The sequence below is a fragment of the Falco naumanni genome, chromosome 5, assembly GCF_017639655.2.
Source record: "Falco naumanni isolate bFalNau1 chromosome 5, bFalNau1.pat, whole genome shotgun sequence".
Classification (NCBI taxonomy): domain Eukaryota; kingdom Metazoa; phylum Chordata; class Aves; order Falconiformes; family Falconidae; genus Falco; species Falco naumanni.
Window position 1 is genome coordinate 50590859 of NC_054058.1, and position 19261 is coordinate 50610119.

Below are 19261 nucleotides of genomic sequence, written 5' to 3' on the forward strand. Positions count from 1 at the left end.
GATTATGTGTGTATGGTATTTATTATTCTTAGGTCCTTTGAAATGTTTCAGTTACATTTAAATATGGTCTGTATGTTGTGACTAAAGGATTGACAAAATATTGTTTGGACTAAAGACAGGTAGTATCTTCTCAAAGAACACTTTGCTATTCTTAAAAACCTAGTCTCAATTGTTGTTGAATAAGGAACAGCTAGGTAGTAAATTGAGTTGTAAACATTTATTTGATAAAAATTACAGTAAATACATTGAATTTGGTAACAAAAAGCCTAGAATTTCTCATGGCAATTCTCAACTGCTGTCATGCATTTATTCAACTTGCTTTTGATCCAGAGCTATGTTATGTTTTAAAGATCTATGACTTTTTGTGAGTACAACTGTTTCCTGCTGCAGTTTTTCTAAGAATGTAAATTGTCATATGAAATTGGTGTCATCATTATATTTTTTAACAGTGATTATTGCATGAGAACTGTTTACTACAGCTGTTAGTATGTTATGATAAATGTGTAAGGGAAAATTTGGTAATGTGTGCAAACTCAGTTAAATTTTGTCATAACAGATTTGTTGCTTAAAACTAAGTCACATTTTGGGAAAATGATTACTTTCTGATCAATGATATTTACATAATGCTAATAAACTGTAAGGAGATCCTCTGTTTCCAATGTATGATAGGGCAACATGCCTAAAGATTATATACCTTTACACTGTAAGATCTTGGCTAACACTTTACTTGAAAGAAGACTTGAAAAAGCAAGCTCATCTGATCCAGTTTTATAGCTAGCATTATAATCAGGTGGTAGATGGTATCAAACTAGCAAGTTAATGCTGTATTGGGAAATAATGAGGCAAACTCCCATGGGTAGCATATGATTATTCTGGAAAGGTTTCCTGACAAATATGTTGAAAAACAGCTTGGTACTGAGAGACAGTGGGGAGAGAAAAAGAAGGGAGTCTCCCTTCAAGTCCAGACAGCTACTGTTAAGATGGCATCTAAGTCAGTCATGTCAAAGGCCAGCCAATGAATTGGCTTAATGAATGTAGTCATGGCTTTCTCAGGATGGGGAGTATTGTCAGAGGACTTGTACGTAATTTCCCTTAGGAAGACAGATTTTTCATCTGTTTGGTTCCAAGCACTTGTTATGTTTTGAATATACTAAACATTACAGGGAATTTAGTTCCCATTGAGAGAGGGTGGGAATACTAGGATACAGTAAAGGAGAGGAAAAAGTTTGGTGTTACAGGTAGCATAGACATCCTTTTGTTAAGCATTTTACTGCAAAGAGAAGGTTTTTGATACGCAATTTCCACCTACTGCTGCATTTGAGTGTATTATGGTCGACACCTTAGGAAAAGTTCATCAATAAAGCAATTACATAATCTCATGCCATTGGTATTATTTTTAAAAAGTCATGCTGTTTTTGCATGGTAACAAATTATTCTCAATGCTAGGCTTGACATTTTTTCAGGATATATGCATGTATAACCATACTAGGTTCTTTCCCTTGTATACGAAGCTTTGTAGTATTAGTTTGTGAGTTGATAAGATATGTTTTTGTCAAAGTGGAACTCGGTGTTGACACCATGACATACACTTGTGTCAGCCAGCTGTGGGAATGTCCTTCTCTTCTGAAATCTGACTTTGAACAGTTGCGCGTTAAATGAAGTCCTACCTTACCTAGTCTACTATGCCTAATTATTTTTGGAAGTTATTTTTGAGAATGTGTTTATACAATTTGGAAGTAGAATGGGAAAGTTATTTTAATGAGTTGACTTACAGAATGGTTTTGGTTGGAAGGGGCCTTTAAAGGTCATCTAGTCTAACCCCCCTGCAATGAGCAAGGGCACCTTCAACTAGATCAGGTTGCTCAGAGCTCCATCCAACTTGACCTTGAATGCTTACAGGGATGGAGCATCTACAGCCTCCCTGGGCAACCTGTTCCAGTGTTTCACCACACTCATAGTAAAAAAAAAAATATAAAAAAATCTTCCTTATATCTAGTCTGAATCTACCCTCTTTTAGTTTAAAACCATTACCCCTTGTCCTATCACTACATGCCCTACTAAAAAGTCTGTTACCGGCTTATTTATAAGCGCCTTTTAAGTACTGAAAGGGTTGCAATAAGGTCTCCCTGGAGCCTTCTCTTCTCCAGGCTGAACAACTCCAGCTCACCCAGTGTTTCCTCATGGGAGAGGTGTTCCATCCCTGTGATCATTTTTGTGGCTCTCCTCTGTACCTGCTCCAACAGGTCTGTGTCTTTGTTGTGCTGAGGGCTTCAGGGCTAATGCAGTACTCCAGGTGGGGTCTCACTAGAGTAGAGCAGCAAACCAATTTAGGTTTGATGAAGTAGTAAACAATGTACATGTTCTACAGTTTTTATCTTACTAGATGCATTTTTTGGAAGAATTGTGTACAAGGATTATTTAATGTAAAGGATTACGTTAACAGGAGATTGCAGTGACAAGCAATGAATTGTCTTCAAAAACTCACTTCAGCTACTGTTAATTTTATCCGTTACTAATACTCCTTTCTATTTAACAGTATGCTGTTTTAAAAAATTATCTTTGCATCTACATTTATATATCATTACAGCCAGAATATTGTTTTCAGTGTTACTTAGATATGTATGTGTTGTTATTTTTGAGTCTTACTGATGCTAACTTTTAAGTACTATAAAATTCTGCCAAGGGACCTATTTTATTTATCATAAATAAATAACAGTAATGAATGCAGTAAGGAGACTGATCTTCCAACAGTAAAAATCTATTTCCACAGCAGTTTAAACCTATCTAAGCTGGTGCTGTGCCAGTCGTTCCCTCTCCCTGGTACTGTTTCAGGTGGTTGTACTCTTCAGTGAGCTGGTCCTGCGTGCTAACTCACCACAGTCAATTAAATAATTATCTACCAGTTTGGTTGCCTGTGAGAAAGTATCAATGCCAGGTTAGGCATGGAGTAGTAAAATGGATTCAAGGAAGGCCGGGAAGATTGCGCTTGTAGCAACATCAGTTTGAATCAGTATGACTTGTGGAGCTATGTTCTGAAGTTAACTGTTATTAAATCACTGAAATAACTGAAGACATACAGTAGTTACTGAAGGATTTTTAATAATGAATTTACCCAAGTAGCATGGCTTGTTTTTGTGTTAAATAAGTTCATATTTGTAATAGATAGGAAACGACCTAAAAAAAAAAAAAAAAGGCAAGAGATATTAGTGTACATTATAGTGATTGTAAACTGTAAGCAAAGTGAAAGAAAAAAGCAAACTGGGAACAAAAAGGTAAAGCTATGTAGCTGAATAATGTATAAGAGAAAATGTCTGTCTTAACTTGGGGCTTTGTGATTCTGAACAAACTACATACATGACAGGAACAAATGAGAGCAAACAAAGAAAAAACCTGGTTGTGGTACAATAAATTTTTTCTTCATATACATATAATGTCTTTTATCTTGAGAAATCCAAAAGCAGAGGTGGTTTGCTAACTTTTATTTAAATTTGTTATGCAAAAGTCTGTACCACTATTACAAAACTGGTGCATAAATGAATGAAACTTATTTGACCTAATTGTTTCAGGTCTCACTTTAAGAATAAAAGCATAGCAATTTGTGGAACATTTTTCTGATACAGAGAAAAAAGGAGTGTTTTTCTGATTTATAGATCTCATTAAGGGATTTGGAAAGGGGGAGGTAACTAAATATAATACGGGTATTGTGTGACAGTATTACTGACATAAGGTATTACTGCTTATAAACTTCTTCCACAACTTGCTTTTTCCTTTTGCAGCTTTTTATTGATAGGGTTAGAAAGTCAATCACAAGGGCTGATCAAATCATTATGTATTACTGCAGTACGCTACTTGTTGCTTTCTCTGACGAAAAGCCTTAAGAGCTTCTTTAGCAGATATTTCATGGTTCCTGAGTTCTATTTAAAAACTTTAAACGTATTCTTTGCGAAAAAGATTAGTAGTTTGCTGACGTAAAATTCATTACGCCTGGAAAAATGTAGTGCAAAAATATATCCTTCTTCCTTTCAGGTCCTTAGTGTGTGTAATAGACAACTGCTTGCCTGCATTGAATTGCTCGACAAGCACTGAGTGTGAAGTAAAAACCAAAACAAACCCAAAGGAAACCCCCAAACAGCCCCCCACAAAACCAACAAAACAAAGAACCCCACTAGACATACACACACCCCCCTTTCATTCAGAAACAAAAACATTATTTTGTTTTGAATTTTGGCAGAATAAGTTGTGTGACTCTAAACAGCATGTGTTTTCCTCTGCAGTCTCATGCCTTTTTCCATACTGATTAAGATCTTTAAAAATAAAAATTTATTTTAAATATTTCATAGAACTGTTTACTTGTGTTTCATAGTATGTTATTGACCACACGTGCTTGTTCTCAATACCTTTATGCTTGCTTTGGGGTAGTACTTGGGAATGTTTTCCATGTCCTATACCATCAATCCCGTGTCCTTTGGTAGCACAGGGAAACTTTCTGAAGTAATTTTCTCATGTGCTGGTCTCGGTGCCTGAGGCAGGATGACAGCAAATGTGCAACCACCTACTTAGGAAGGTCTGTCCCATTAGAACTTTCTCTAGAAGCAGTAATGATGACCAGTTTCACTGATCTGTTATGGTATCAGGAGAAAAGAAAGAAAGAAATATGTGAAGATCCTGTATCATGCCTCCTGTCTTCCTTCCAATTTTAAGCTTGTCTGTTGAGATACAAGATTTGAATGGCTTCCATTTTGAATTAAGTCTATTTAGGATTTGATTCAGTTGGTACTATATTGAGAAGTTTTTTCGTTGAACTAGTTACCTGAACTGCTTGACTGTTCTGGGGTAACTGCGCAAGAAGTTGAGAGTATGAGATCCAGCCCAACGATAGTGTCTGTCAGTAAATACTTGATCGGTGAAATTCTGTGTTGTTGTAATTGTTGTAGCTGTTAAAAGAAATTGTAACTTGGTCATCACTTCATGCCAATACACACTTTGGAACTTCAGTCCTATGATTTATTTTCTATTGCAGAGAAATTGCAGGGACTTACTTAGCCCTTGTTTTCAAAAAGAAAAGAGGCCAAGATCACATGCATTTGAATGCAATTATTTTGTCTAATTTGCTCATGGTTTGTCTATAAAACATATTTTGTCTTTATTCTGCATACAGTTGTATAAAGCTGTTTGCTCTTAATTCTTTGGAACTTAAATCTGTGTTTTTCTGGACTCGTAACTCTTTCTTTTTCCTCTGTCCTTATCTGTATGCTTGACCATACAGAAAGAGAGTTTGTGTTTAAATATACTTTTATTGTGTATGCTTATCTTCCAGCAAGTTTAGTGAAGTACATTATTGATGACAGTAGAAAAGAGGGTACTTTTTACTAAGGATAAAGAGGAGTATGATCTGATCTCCAGTTTTAGCTGGGTACATCGTTTTACTATTCAATTATAGGACACAGAGGCATTTCTCTCTAATGTTGCTGTAATACTCAAGTTGTCTAAGTTTTATTCCCTGATCTGTTAAGATGTCCCCAAGGTTGGGGGTAGGTGAGTTTGGTAGCTTTTATATTGAGTGAGGTGGAGACAAGTGGCATCAGTGTGGGGGTTTGGTGTTTACGTATGGTAACTTCAATAGTACCACATGCAGCACAAAATTTGTGAAGCATTTATATATTTTTAATTTTTTTTTTGTACGTGTAGTTATCCTCCTGTACATGAGATTGCCACTGTTTTGCAATGCCCTTGCCTTTTTAGCCTTCCTGCAAAAAGTCATTAATAGGATTACATTGACTGGTCCTAATTACATTAATTTCATTTAAAGCAAATGCAATTATCACTTGCAAGTACTGCAATTACTTGCTTAGCCATAAAACATTGAAAATAAGTTGTCCTAAGAAATCTGTTGTCATTTCAAATGTTCAGATGAAAGCCGATGGAACCAGATGCAATTACTTCTGTCTACTATGCTGTAATTCACTGCATTGTTTTAGCTTATGGTAAATGAGCATAAAGATCTTTGGACAATAATAAGATTAAAATAAGTCTCTAAAGTGGAGTTAAAGTAAACAGTTGGTTTGTTGCACAAACGTGTACTGCATGCTTTGGAAAGAGAGGGAATGAGTTTGGGGAGAGAGGATGGTGGCTGGAATCTTCCACAAGTTTGAAGATGTTAAGAGTAGAGGTGTTCTTGACTCTTCGTGTTTGCTTTTGGAATGTTTAAGACAGCAAATCTTTTGAGAAACTTAGAGGTCAGGGGTGTAGTATATTTTATTAAATGTTTTCTACATCATCTCAGTCACGTTGGTAGCTCTGTTAGTCTCTGCACTGTCCTGACAACACAAAAGGATTTTTTTTGTTTCACTTTTCCTCCCCCTTCACTTTGCCTATGTATTATGAGACAGTGTATTGAGTTAAGAAGCGTAGTTCAAATCTTGTTTATTTCTTTACACTGAAGTCCGGAGTCTTAGGAGATATGTATAATTTCCTGAATTTGTTTATAAAATGGTGTGAGATACTTTTAGGCAAGGTTAGTAATAAGCCCAGGCCAATAAATTGAATGTCTACCCCCTTTGACAAGAGCAATAATCTTTCTCAGATGGAAGGGGTCACATAAACTTCTCTGTTGACTTTTTATCTAGGTGATAGGCTGTGCTTACCTGTGGGTTACTGAAAGGACCTACAGTTTTGCCTCCACAGCAATATGCTGTTGGTTGCCAGTCTCTTTGGTGCAGCATCAAAAGCGTGAGTTACGTCCTCTATGGCTGGACCACATCGTAGATTAATGTTTTAGTTGAAAAGATGGATGTCTTGGCATGTAGAAGTCAAGAGAGAACTGTAGGAATGAAATACTGCACACAGTTGCCCAGTAGCTTGAATACAATGAGAGCAAAGTAAGATTCCACTTGCAGTATGGGCAAAAGTTTTGTTTGTATATGATGCGCTTTCATGTACCCAAGTACACCTCCATTCTCAGGCATTTCACATCTAGCAAGTGATTGAATTTTGCCTTTATGTACTCTTAAAGTACAAAACTGACACACCAGTTTGTGTTAGTCTTTGTTTCACATAGCTTAAGTTGTACCTCTCCCTTTTGTAAATTAGAAGGCTTCCTGTAGCCCTCATTTTCCCTCAACATTGCTGCTGAATGGTTTTCAGGGCATAAAAGGGCAGGGAGGGACGAGACCAGAAGTACTCTGTGTGGTAGTGGTAATTTAGGAAAGGTAGTGTCTCTGATCCTTTGACAACTGAAAATCTCCCATGTTGTATTCCCTTGGTCTTCTGCTATTCAGAAAGCCCTACCTTTGCCTATTCTGTATTTGTGCTTTTTCCCCTGGGAATCTGGAACTGATGTTTAACTGAAATAATTCTCAGGCTTGTGCTCTTCTCTCAGCTGCCCTTGGTGGATGGTATATCGGGGTATGGCTGTTTACTTATAAAATTGCAGGAGCTCATCCAAGATTATCCCCTTTGGTCAAGTTTCATGGAGGTTAAAAATGCTAATGCTTTTTTTGTTGTAATACTGCTAAAAACTAAATTGTGCTTTCAGGACTAAGTGTGAGATATGAATACAAAGTATAAAGATAAGAGGAATTGTATATAAAAGGGATTAATCCTATATTTGTTATTAAGGGCACTAGTTCTGTTTTAAAGTTATGGCCAAGCACAAAATTTTGCATCTCTATTAAATATTGTCCCTGCTCAATAAACCTTTTGAGTATGTGTTGGAATCTGAAGCATGTGCTTAACTGCTTTGCTGAATTGAGGCCTTCATTACCAAATTGCAGGTGTATGTTAGCTTAAGTATTGAAGGAAAGAAGAAAAAAAAAAAAAGTAAAACAATCCTTATTTTGTTCTGTTTGCTATATTAATGCAAAATGTCAGAAATGCTGTACTGTTGTTGTCTGAAACAGATTTAATACTGTTAATGGCTTGAGTTTTCAGCATAAGATAAGATCCAGTTAAGAATTACATGGAATGATGAAATGACAATATAAGAAATGAAAGAGTTTCTACTTTTTTATGCATAATGTTATTGTAGAATGAGGCTTTAAAATGTTTTCCTGTTTAAAAGTGTGTTTCAATGATATTTTGTAAATTTACAAAATTCTTATGTGGATACTAGAGCATTTATTATATGTGTGCAATAGCTGGGGCTTTGTAAAGGTTTCCATAATAAACTTCTCTGTATACTAGTGCTTAATAACTTGGTCATAAAAACGTGTTTTGGGCATAAAAGTGATGTACTGGTCTGCTAGAACACTTGTGCTTCTGGTCTGCTAGAAAACTTGTGCTTTAAAAGTAAATGACATTATTTAAAGAGAGAGATTTAGAAGGAAACTGAAGAAATAATGTGTTGTACCTAAATCATTCTTGATAAATATTTGATCTGTATGTTCTTTAATGAATAAAACCCAATTAATTAGACAAAATACTTCAGTGCTGAGCTAAACTTTCTAGTATTCTTAGAAAAGTTTGAACTTTTGCTTTAAGTCTGTTGCTACATAAAATGTTCATACATGTAATGTAGATAAAGCGTTAGTTCTCTATTTTTCAGCTACATCTCGTATGTTTGAGAACTCGACTGGCACCTTTTAGATACTTTTTTATTCCTAAATTTAAGTGGAAAAAGGGGTTTGAGTGTTTCTTCATTAAACATGTTTTCTCAGTCTCTGATAATTTCAGTTATTTCCTTCTGAAAAATCTCCCATTAATCTACACATATCCTAAAGAGTAGTGGCCGAAGGTGGGTACGTTGTTGTTAGGCCCTTTAAGTAGGATTATCCTTCGGTGTATTCTAGGGTGATTCATTCTTTGATGTAAGTATCTATACAATGGCTACTGTATAGAGGCTATTTAATAGAGTACTGTTTAGCGATTCCTTAATTGCTTCTTTTGTTGGCTCACTTGGGAAGAAGAAAGCGTAGCAACAAATAGAAGAAGAAAAGATGTTTAGAAAGGAAATTAATATTGGGTTTTAGCACACCTGTTAAGATATAAATCCATGTAACATTGTCTTGTATCAGTTTTGGTATGCAGACCTGTAAAATATCTTTTTCTGTAAGATAACTATAAAAGGCCTGTGGTCTGATAATGGTGAAATAATTATTTAATTGTAAAACCTGGCTTTGCTTCACTGGCATTTTACTGAAAACCAGGGTTACTGAGAGCTATTGATTCATACTTTAGTTCCATATGAAAATTTTTAAAAAGAAAGATTTTTCTTTTTGTTACTATTTTCCTGATACTATATTCCATCTGGAATGGGAGAAATAAGCTGAAGGATTGTCTATATTTTTACTGGATATCCTCCCACCTCAGTGATTTTTCTGTTGCAGAATAACCCGAATGTTGCTTGTGGGATGTTTGTGCTCTGAAGCAAACCACTCATGCAAATGTGCTTTCCATGCAAAAAAGTAACTCAGTGCTGTATAAAACACATTGATGTAATAGCATTTGTATTACTGTGGTGGTACCTGTGTGGTTGCAGTAGTCCAAAACACCTTTGGCACACTGAAGTCCTTTGTTAGCTGTCACAAATATGGGCCTGTAACATGCTATAGGAATTGTACACTAGAGGGCTTCTTTTTTCTTCATCAACATAAAATTAGCTATAGCTACACTGTGCAAAATAAGACCACCAGATCTTTGCTCGTCACTGTGAGACCTTCCCTTATTTAAAATATTGGACTATGATGAGAAATAGAGAAAAACAATGAAATAAGGTACATCCTGGCTTACTGTAAATGCTACAAATCTTTATTTTTGCTTAGCAATACTATGGAGGAGCTGAGAAGTACTTGCTTCTCTTAGCAATGTGTCTTCTGACCCAGGCAAGTGTCACAAGTCTAGATTCAGTAGGTGCTTGTGTGTTTGCTAGCTTTGAAATTCTTCAGGAAAAGTTCAACTTGATACTGTGTTTGTGACCTTTACGTATATATGTATATTAATATAATTTGCAGGTAACCGGGATGTTTGGGATATGGTCTGGAGTAACAATATATAAATTTAGTAGAAAGTTTTGATGTTTACTAGGTTATGGTTTCAAATCAGTTTGGTTTCATAGAATAGGGAGTGTGTGGCATTTTACAGTAAAAGTTCAAAATGAATATTATGTATTGTGAAAGACAGACTTTTTAGTATGTATAAATATTCATATTTTCATTCAAGGTTTGACCTTGGGTGGATACATAGGCATGAGGATAGATATTCTGCAGTTTTCTTTTTGTTCTTGCTGTTTATAAACTAAAATCCCTCAGTGATATTTCCCACAGCAAGCTGTGTGAAATCAAACGAGGGACATGGTCCCTTGAAAATAAGGGTAAGAGAAAAATAGAGTTGACAAACAGTGAAATACTGTGAGCAATATTTGCATATGCATTTTTAGCTCTTGTAAATTAAGGCTTAATTTCCGTGTGGAGTGAATCTGAAGAAATAAAATACAGGAGTCCCAATTTCTTGAATGTCTCTTTCTCTTACGTAAATTATAGCTGTATATCAAGAAATAGAAAGGAATTAGCTTTTAGTGATGAAGTAGTTGAATGAAATCTGAAAAAAATTACATGCATATACATGTTTTTCTACTTTCCTACTTGTTTTTCATTCATTGCCTAGTACTCAGCGCTGAAGATTGCAGCTGTGTCCAGCAGATAGATGACAGCTAACCTATTTGTGTGTAGCAGACATAAAATGTTGTATTATCTATTGCTGTTCTATGAGCATTGGAAGAGCTAAACAAGTAACTTTTATTTTTCGGTTTTCTTCAAAGGGACATCAGAGATGGTTTCAGAAGAAAAAGCTTCTATCCTTCTCATTACGTGAGAGAGCGATCCCCTCATAAGAGGGACTCTCCTTTCTTCAGGGAATCACCAGGGAGCCGAAGGGATTCTCCACACAGCAGATCTGGCTCTAGTGTCAGTAGCAGGAGCTACTCTCCTGATAGAAGCAAAACCTATCCTTTCCACCAGTCCCAGCATAGCAGAAGTATGTCATCTTTACATAAAAGAAATATTTCTTCTCAGCAAGGTAATGCTGGATTAATGATGAGAACTGGTTAGTGAGGTGAAACTCACTGTATAAGCCCTTTTTCTTTACATGCTGTCTTTTACAATGAGAAGACTAGACAATTTGTACTAATTATGTGTTGCCTGCTCCTTGGTTTTTTCATTGTGTACTCTGTTCCCTTACCTGTTTCATGTGGGAGATTGTAGGTGTTATTTCAGTAGCAGCTCTAGACTGACTGTAGGAGTTTCAGCCGCACGGTTTTATCTAGTAGCATATGTTATTTTCCTTTTAGCATCAACTGCTTCTCTTATTTCTTTATGTGCTTTATTGAATTCCCTTACAGGAAACTTTGCAGTCATCTATAGCAGATGAAGACTTTTATTCCTGCAACCAGGGCAAAAGAGGGATTAAAGAAAGTTGGAGAAATTAAAGTGCATACTGCTACTTGTTACATTTTCTGTAAATGTTCTTAGAACTATATTATTAGAGTTTTGAAGCTGGTGATTTTTTTGCAATTTCATCTCATTGTCAGATTCCCTCTAATCGTGCTTTCCTCAGTGAAACGTGAAACCAATCTCATTTGAGTCTATACTGTGTATGTTCTGACTTTTAAAAGCTTGGCTGTTAATCTTAACCAGAAATTTAATGAATCATCCGTTTTGAAAATATTTAAGGTTTTCCTATTTGAATAATTTGAAACAAAAAAAAAAGAGGCAAAATTGCTTTTTTTAGTAGACTACAATCTTGGCCACTGCTATTTGTACAGCCTATGTAAATTAATCCAATTTGATTGCCCTTTCTGCAAACACTTTCTAGTAAACTATATAAACCTACTGTTCATTTTGGCAGCTTTTTAAAAATCAATTAGATTTTTTTTTTAATTCACTGATAAGCATATTGTCTGTTTCTGGAGTGGCACACTGGACCGTTATGTAGCACTTCTTGCCAAAAAAAGGTCTTGTGGATATTTTTTTAGTTAACACTGTTTAAATATTGAGAAATCATTTCACTCTTATAAGAGTACAAATTGTCTTTCTAGCCCATCATTGCAATTCTTTTAACATTTTGAAACAATACTCAGTGAACATGAATTCCTCTAAGTGTAGGAAAGGAAGAGAAAAATATGATGTTCATTTATATTTGTAGAAGTGTTGTAGGTGTGCAGATCGCAATTACCAGGAACCGGAAAAATTGTAAGAAACCATATAAAATTTTGGAATGTTTCAGGTTTTTCCTAAAACTTTGTGCTGACTTCAATCACATTTGTAGTATGTTGGCAGAATTACTCAAACAGTAGCAGAGGTAGCAAAGTAGAAGCAGGCATCTTCACAAACCAGAAAGGATGCTGGTTACATTTAGGCCTGTGGTTTTTGTGATTTCTTTCCAATTGCGTGGAAAACACCTCTTCCCATCATCGTTAAATCAGTTCTAAGAGACCACATGGCTGGACTATTGCTTTATAACTGCCTGTTCACTGGAAAATAGTACTAGTGAACTGTTCCTCTAGGTGACTGAATTAAAATGGCCTATTCAGAATGTATAAATGGCTTAAATAATACTTTTAGAATTGTGTTTGATTTGTCTTAGGAAAGCTTATATGTTACATATTTAAAAGAAACATAAAGCGGGACATACATATGTCAGCAGCACATTTTAGTCTGTACTTAAATGGGTTTACAATATGTGAAGTACATACTGTTTCATGCAGAACTTACAATACTGCATCTTTATTATAGTGCTGTTTAGTATCATGCTGCTGTCTGAATCAGTTTGGCCTCATGACTTCCACTGAAGGAGGAATATCCCATGCTCTCCAGCCCTTTATAAATTAGAATAAATACAGGATTTGAACAAAGACAACTTGGGAGGTGACACATAAAGCAGCTTGGTAAAGTGAGGGGAAGGGCTGATGGGAAAGGACAGGCATTCAGCTGTGGTGGCAGAGCATGGAGAGAAGCAGGGTGGTACTCCACCTGCGGAGTGCTGCGCTGAGGAGGTGAAAGAAGGCAAGTAGTGGAGCTTGGAAAGCATCGTGTTCAATTTTATAGGTAGGGCTTGCTGATTCAAAATAGCCACACACGTTCAGAAAAAAATGCCCTAATGTGTCTCCAGGTTAAATGGTGGATTTTCTCTCTGGTTAATTTTGAGTAATTCACTGCCACTTGTATCAGCTGTTTCGTCTGTTCAAGCGCAAAAATATAATCCACTCATCTGAGACAATCTTTAAAGAACCCAGTGTGATGTAGGAGGCAGAGTTAGAGGAGTATGTAAATTTAAAAGGAGGTGGCTTATCCATGAGGCTGAAAAGCAGGTATCACAGGAGCAACACTCTGGTGTTCCTTGGTGGTGTCAAGGGAGGCGTTCTGTCTCCCATGCTTTGGGGAGTGTGACAGATTAAGGCATGATTACTTCTATCCTCACGTTTTTGGTTTTGTCATATATATTTATGGGAACTTTTAATTTTTAAATTGGAATACTTGCTTTTGCCAGAGTAACTTCCCCAGCTATTTTCAGTAGCATTTTCGAAAGATGGTTCGGTAGCTGGGAGGATTTTGGTGTGGATTAGTAGACTTTCAACATCGTAGCAGTAACTCGCTTGCCTCTAATGAGTGTAGAGGTGAGCAGCTGTTTGATCTTTGCTTTGTATTAAGTCTATGCTATACATATGGTATGAAAATGTGGGCAAAGAGTAGAAGACCAACCTTTCAAATACCTCTTAAACATTTCATATTGTTAAAAGTATGCATTTTGCATAGACTTTTCCTTACATTTTTTGTGTAGGTAGTGGTATTTTAAAATACACAACACGATGCAGTCTTATGGCATCAAGTGAAAAAAAGAAAATAGCTCAGCTCTAAAGAGTGAGTTGCCGTGTTTGCTCTTTATTGTTTTGATCATTAAAGCCGTATTTGTTCACAGTTACACTAAAATAATTTATATCCTAATTTTCATAAGTATTTGACAGACTTTTAAATTTATCCCTTTCTTAACTCTTGTATTAATACAAATTTAATGGAAGCCAAGGTAAGTCTATATTATTTTCCATTTGTGAAGAGTCAGCCATGTCCCAGTGAATGTGAATAGTTAATTTAGGCCTACTGACAACATGTTTGCTTTTCATACTTACCTTTTGCAGATCACTTACATGTAATCCATGCACCACAGGTTGAAAACTAGTAGTTTACACTGCAGTGAGTTCTGCTGCTGCAGGCTGCCTGTAACCTATCTGTGGTAAGGCTGTGCACAGGCTGTGATTAGCACTGTGAATTTGAATTGTCATTATACCAATTCTAGCTCTTACAAGACGAACACTGATAATACAAAGAGCATTTAGCCTGTGGTTGCTACAATATAGGACTGTTTCCCATGGCAGAGCTTTTCAACATACTATGGCCTGCTAAACCAGTTCCTACACTGCCTGGTTTCCTCAAGTGATTGACTGGTGTCTAATATTCCACCTGTTTATATTATTACAGGAATATTAAAGAGTAGAACCACATTGTCTTGCCAAATCATATTGATATGCCATTTCAGTTAATGTTGAAAAAAAATGTAAAACGGCTTCTCTCTTTGTAAAGAGGAGAAAGTGTTATCAGTGTTTATTAGATGGTGGAGCTTGTAGATTTCATGTCTCACTTAAGCGACTTTCACTGCAATTTTTCTAGACAATAAGTATATTTTCAACATGTATCTGTAATACAACTTTACAGTCATTATTTTTTTCTTAATTGTAGGTAAAGAGAGGACTTCAGTTCAATCACTGAAAACATCAAGAGATGCATCACCTTCAGCCTCCCTAGCAGTACCCTCATCAAAGGTGAATTTTTTTTTCTAGTAGTTCTCACCCTGGTTTCAGATTGCTCATTGTTATTGGATGTTTTCCGCAGTTTGAAGGAGTTACTATATGCCGCTGTTAAGGAAAGGGCATCCTGAATTGCTCTGCAATCCAGCAGATAGGATAAGTTTCCCTTATCTGGCAGGAAGGTGCTGATAATGCTGTGTATCTAACGATGACACTGACAAACCGTTTTGTTCTGTCTCATTTTAGGAGAAAGGGAGTTCTGTATGTATTTAAAATTGTGATTTTCCAAAGTCTAGAGTGTGCTAGAAAAGGAATGACAAGGAGAAAACACTGCGGAAGCAGTTTTGAGGAGCAACAGATCTATTGAACAGGCACTGAACAACATCCTTCAGTGATTCCTAAGCTGGACTGGATTTGGAAGCTGGTGAAGTGCCTGACTGACTAGGAAGATAATGTGAATAGCAGAGTTGACTCTGAAGCAGGGCTGCTCAAGGATGTGTCAAGAATGATAGCATTTGCTTGGGAAGGGAGTCACTTTGCAAGGATAGTTTGGTAATGTTGTTTTATATTCTAAATGATGCTTTTTTAATTTCCCATCAAATCTTGTGGGCTGAGCATCAACTACATAATCTTGCTAATTAGTTAAAATGGACAGGCTAATAAACACTAATGAACAATCAGTGTTCAATATTGTTCTGGCTGTCCTGTGGCAGCAAAAACATTTTCACATCAGACTGCTTGCCTGTAAATTATATTTGAGGTTAAAATTAACACAGGACTATTTTCTCTAAATTGTTGAGAAATACTTTAATGAAAAATAAAGAAACAATACATTATGTTGTTCTAAGTGAATAAGGGCCTATTAAAAAGTAGCATTTACCCTAAACAGCATGGTGTACTTGCCTGGTTCTTGAGGTCTTTTTAATAAAAGCAGTGGAATGCTTAAACAAAAAACAAAGGGGAAGAAAGAAAGGTACTTTTTGTTGCGAGGTGAGACTGAAGGAAACAATTAGGTGGGGAAAAAAAATCAGGCTTTGGTTGTGTTATGTCATTCAAAGTACTTATCCCTTATGCAGCTCTTTTAGAACTGCTGTGCTAGGCATTTACTAATTGCCTGTGTCCTTAAGGAGGGAGGCAAGTGATACGTTTTCAGTATATGTAAATAAGGAAAGTAAGATAAAAGCTGTTATTTACAAGTTACACTTCTTTGGATTATAAAATAAACTTTAAGATTGGTTCTCCTACTTTGCTTACAGACTCAGAACATTACAGCTTGATACCAAATCCTTGCTTAACACAAACCTTTGAAAACACAGAGACGTTGCAAAATCTCTTGCTTTTGTATTAATACATAGTGTGAGCTTGCATATAAATTATTCTTTAAATGTTTTGCTTTCTTTTTCAGTCAGGTCTGATCTATGCTGTATTGGTTTTTTGCCAGCAGTTCACATATATCTGCTGGCAGTAGGTATCTACTTGATCCAAGCTATGCAAAATGAAATTCTGTTTGATGGAAACTGTTTCCCCAGACAACACAAATACTTATTGGGTATGCATCAGCTGCAGAAATGGAAGTAGTTCAGTGACCTTTTATTGCTTTTATCTTGAAGTCCCAATATCTGCTTGTAACATACTGTCTTGTCAGGGGAGCTTCTTGGGGTGATGGCTGGATTACACTGACCAGTTAAGTTCTACAAGTGCTTCACCGATACAGAAATATTGACAGAAGAAGTCATAGCAAAACAATAACATCTCTAGGGCCAAGGTCTTACAATCTACTGAGACTTGAGACATGAGTTATCTATTTTATAGATTAAAGGAGATAAATAATAATTTAGAGCATTGAAAATTAGCTTTGAAATACTTACAAAGTTATATGCTTCCACAGCAGTATCTCTTTTCACTGTATTAACTATATGCAAATCTGAAAAGGTATTCTTATCTGTCTTGTAATTAATTTTTTACATATTCATGCATGTGAATTAATACATGTTGGTGTTATCTGATCATACCCACCTGTTTAATTGACTATGGCACAAAATCTTTTGTATTTTTCTTTAATAGCTGTCTGAACTGCAGGCCTTGGAGGCTGTATCCAACGTAATTAGAGCAAAAGGCAGATGTGTGAGACAGGAAAGCTTTCCAACAAAGATAGCAGAAAACTGACATGTTTTTGCTGTTCTCATGTTATGCATAAGCTAAAAAAAAAAGACAAAAAAAAAGACACCTCCGTTTTGAGGCAGGTAGGGAAGTCCAGTTGTGTTTTACAAGATATACTAGGTTGTTCATTTCTTGCAAGTTTGCAGCCTAAAATTAAGTTTAGTGACATGGAATTAAAACAGAATTTTTGCTGTGTTCCAGTAGTTATACTAGAGTGCTTAGTTTCTGTTTAAGGCTCATTGGAAATACTGTAGGTCATGTGAGATTTTCTTTATTTCATTTCATGCAAAGCTGACTGTTGGTGACAAAGATACTGGTCTCTTCTTTTTCTTAGTATTGGCCAGAGCTACAACGGAGGAAAGGGAGAGATTCATAATAGAACCACAGTGCAAGATTTTTTGGCAGCTAGGGAAAAGTCAGGTTAAAGGTAAAAATCAGGCATGCTGTGGGGAATAAGAACATTGGGGGAAAAAAACCTGGCAGCAGGTAGTTTGTAATGAGATTAGTGTAAGAATAATTGTGTAGTTTGGAAAGGTAGAGATGGGCTAATTATTCTATGAATTATATTACCCCTTTCTTTTAAGGACCCTCTTCACACCCCTGCATATTGAACTTTGTCACCTCCTGACTGCTGATTATAATTCTTTAATTTGCAATTATAGAAAAGAGGGATTCCTATTTAAACATTGTGTTGTACTTCTCTTCTGGATTCGGATAAAGGTGGTGTCTTTGACACAGAATCCTGGAAGGGTTCGGTCAATTTTATAATTGTGCCATGCTACAGCACAAAGAGATGTTTGGATATTATTTTATTTCAGGTAAGCACAAAAGGTCTGAAAATGAAGCAGTCTTTTTACAAGTCACAGTTACTTGCTTCTGCTGGTCATTTCTGTAATTTAAAATAAACAAATGGTAAGAGAGGGGAGTGTTGCTTTTTTTTTGTTTTTGGTTTGCTTTTTTTTGCCCACCTGTTTGCTAAGATGGAACAGGCATTGGTAGAAATTATGAAAACCTTTTTCAGGCAGTAGGATTTTTGTATCTTTTTCGTATATCTGTCTTAGTGTTGTAGTTTTTAATACTAGAATTGTACAGATTCTTAAACGGATTCTTCTATATGTGTAGTTGATTCAAATGAAATGCCCACATAGTGGTAACAGGATTTATAAAGCTAGCTATTCTTAAACTGGCTTTGTTATGTGGGTATTTGTCATTGTTTGTTTGTTGCTCTGTTAATAGAAGCTAAATTGTGTTCTTAGAGAGAAATCAATTTTAAAGTATTTGAGTGTTTCATCTGGAAAGGTAGGTTAAAAGGCCATAAAGCCATGACTGACTCTATTATAAATGATCAACGTTCCCCCAAATAAAAAATAATTAAATTTAATACAAGCAGCTCTGATCATTTTAAAGTATGTATAAAATAGATTTTGTCCCTAATTAGCTTAGGTTTTATAATCTACACAGTATTTAATAGTTTAGTTTAGATTAGTTACAATCTAATAATTCTCTCTGAATCTCACTTAATTATTAGATCACTCCATGCATGTATCCAACTTCTTAGTGCCCATTTGATCCAAGTCTCTTTAAACTCAAGCGATCTCAATTTTTCTGTTATCTCTCTCCTGTGAACTTTATTAAGTTGGTTCTGAAAGTATAGTGCTTTTTTTAACATTTTACTGAACTTTATTGATTTATCTTTCTTTCTCCCCTCTTTTTTTTTTTTTTCTTCCTTTTTTTCTGCTCTCTCCCCACCTGCTTTTCTTTTTTAAAGAAATCAGTCAGGTAATGAAATAGCTTCAGCTTCTGTATTTCCTATTTTAAAATGGTTTTGGGATCTGATTAACTATTTTAGTTTTGAAGATGTTTTGCCATGTGTAAGCCTATTTTGTGTTAAACTTTGACTATAATGTTTTTGTACAGGCCTTGGATAAGAGCAACAGACTATCGGAAAAGGAACTCGCAGAAGCTGCAAGCAAGTGGGCTGCTGAGAAGTCAGAGAAGGCCGATGAAAGCAATTTACCTGAAATAACAGAGTATGATGTAAGACGGGATTATTTATTGTTTTATTTTAATGTGTTACAACAATAGACTCTTGTTTTTCTGTACTCTCCTGAAAGGCACATTTTGTAAGTCACCCCTGAATTTGTCTGCCTGTGCTATTAAATGCTTGTTGAAAGGGATGGAGTGGGAGACTAAAGACTTGTTATTTTTTTATTTATTTATTGGGGGTGGGGAGTGGGGTGGTGGAGAAACAACCCCAAAACACAACAAACCCGAACCGCAAAAACAGAGTAGGTTTTGTTAGTATAATTT

The 19261-nt window shown here is 35.8% G+C and overlaps 1 protein-coding gene across 4 annotated transcripts in view; it reads left to right on the plus strand.

The window, feature by feature from the left end:
• The window catches only part of PPHLN1 (periphilin 1), a 72170-nt gene that overhangs the window by 19015 nt on the left and 33894 nt on the right, over positions 1-19261 (plus strand). For 2 of the 4 annotated variants that reach the window (XM_040595233.1, XM_040595230.1), the window contains exons 6-8: positions 10754-11010; positions 14724-14806; positions 18869-18988. In XM_040595233.1, coding sequence (XP_040451167.1) covers positions 10754-11010; positions 14724-14806; positions 18869-18988 — 460 coding nt within the window. The remainder of the gene's footprint in view (positions 1-10753; positions 11011-14723; positions 14807-18868; positions 18989-19261) is intronic. The other 2 variants (XM_040595231.1, XM_040595232.1) reach the window with 1 other exon arrangement.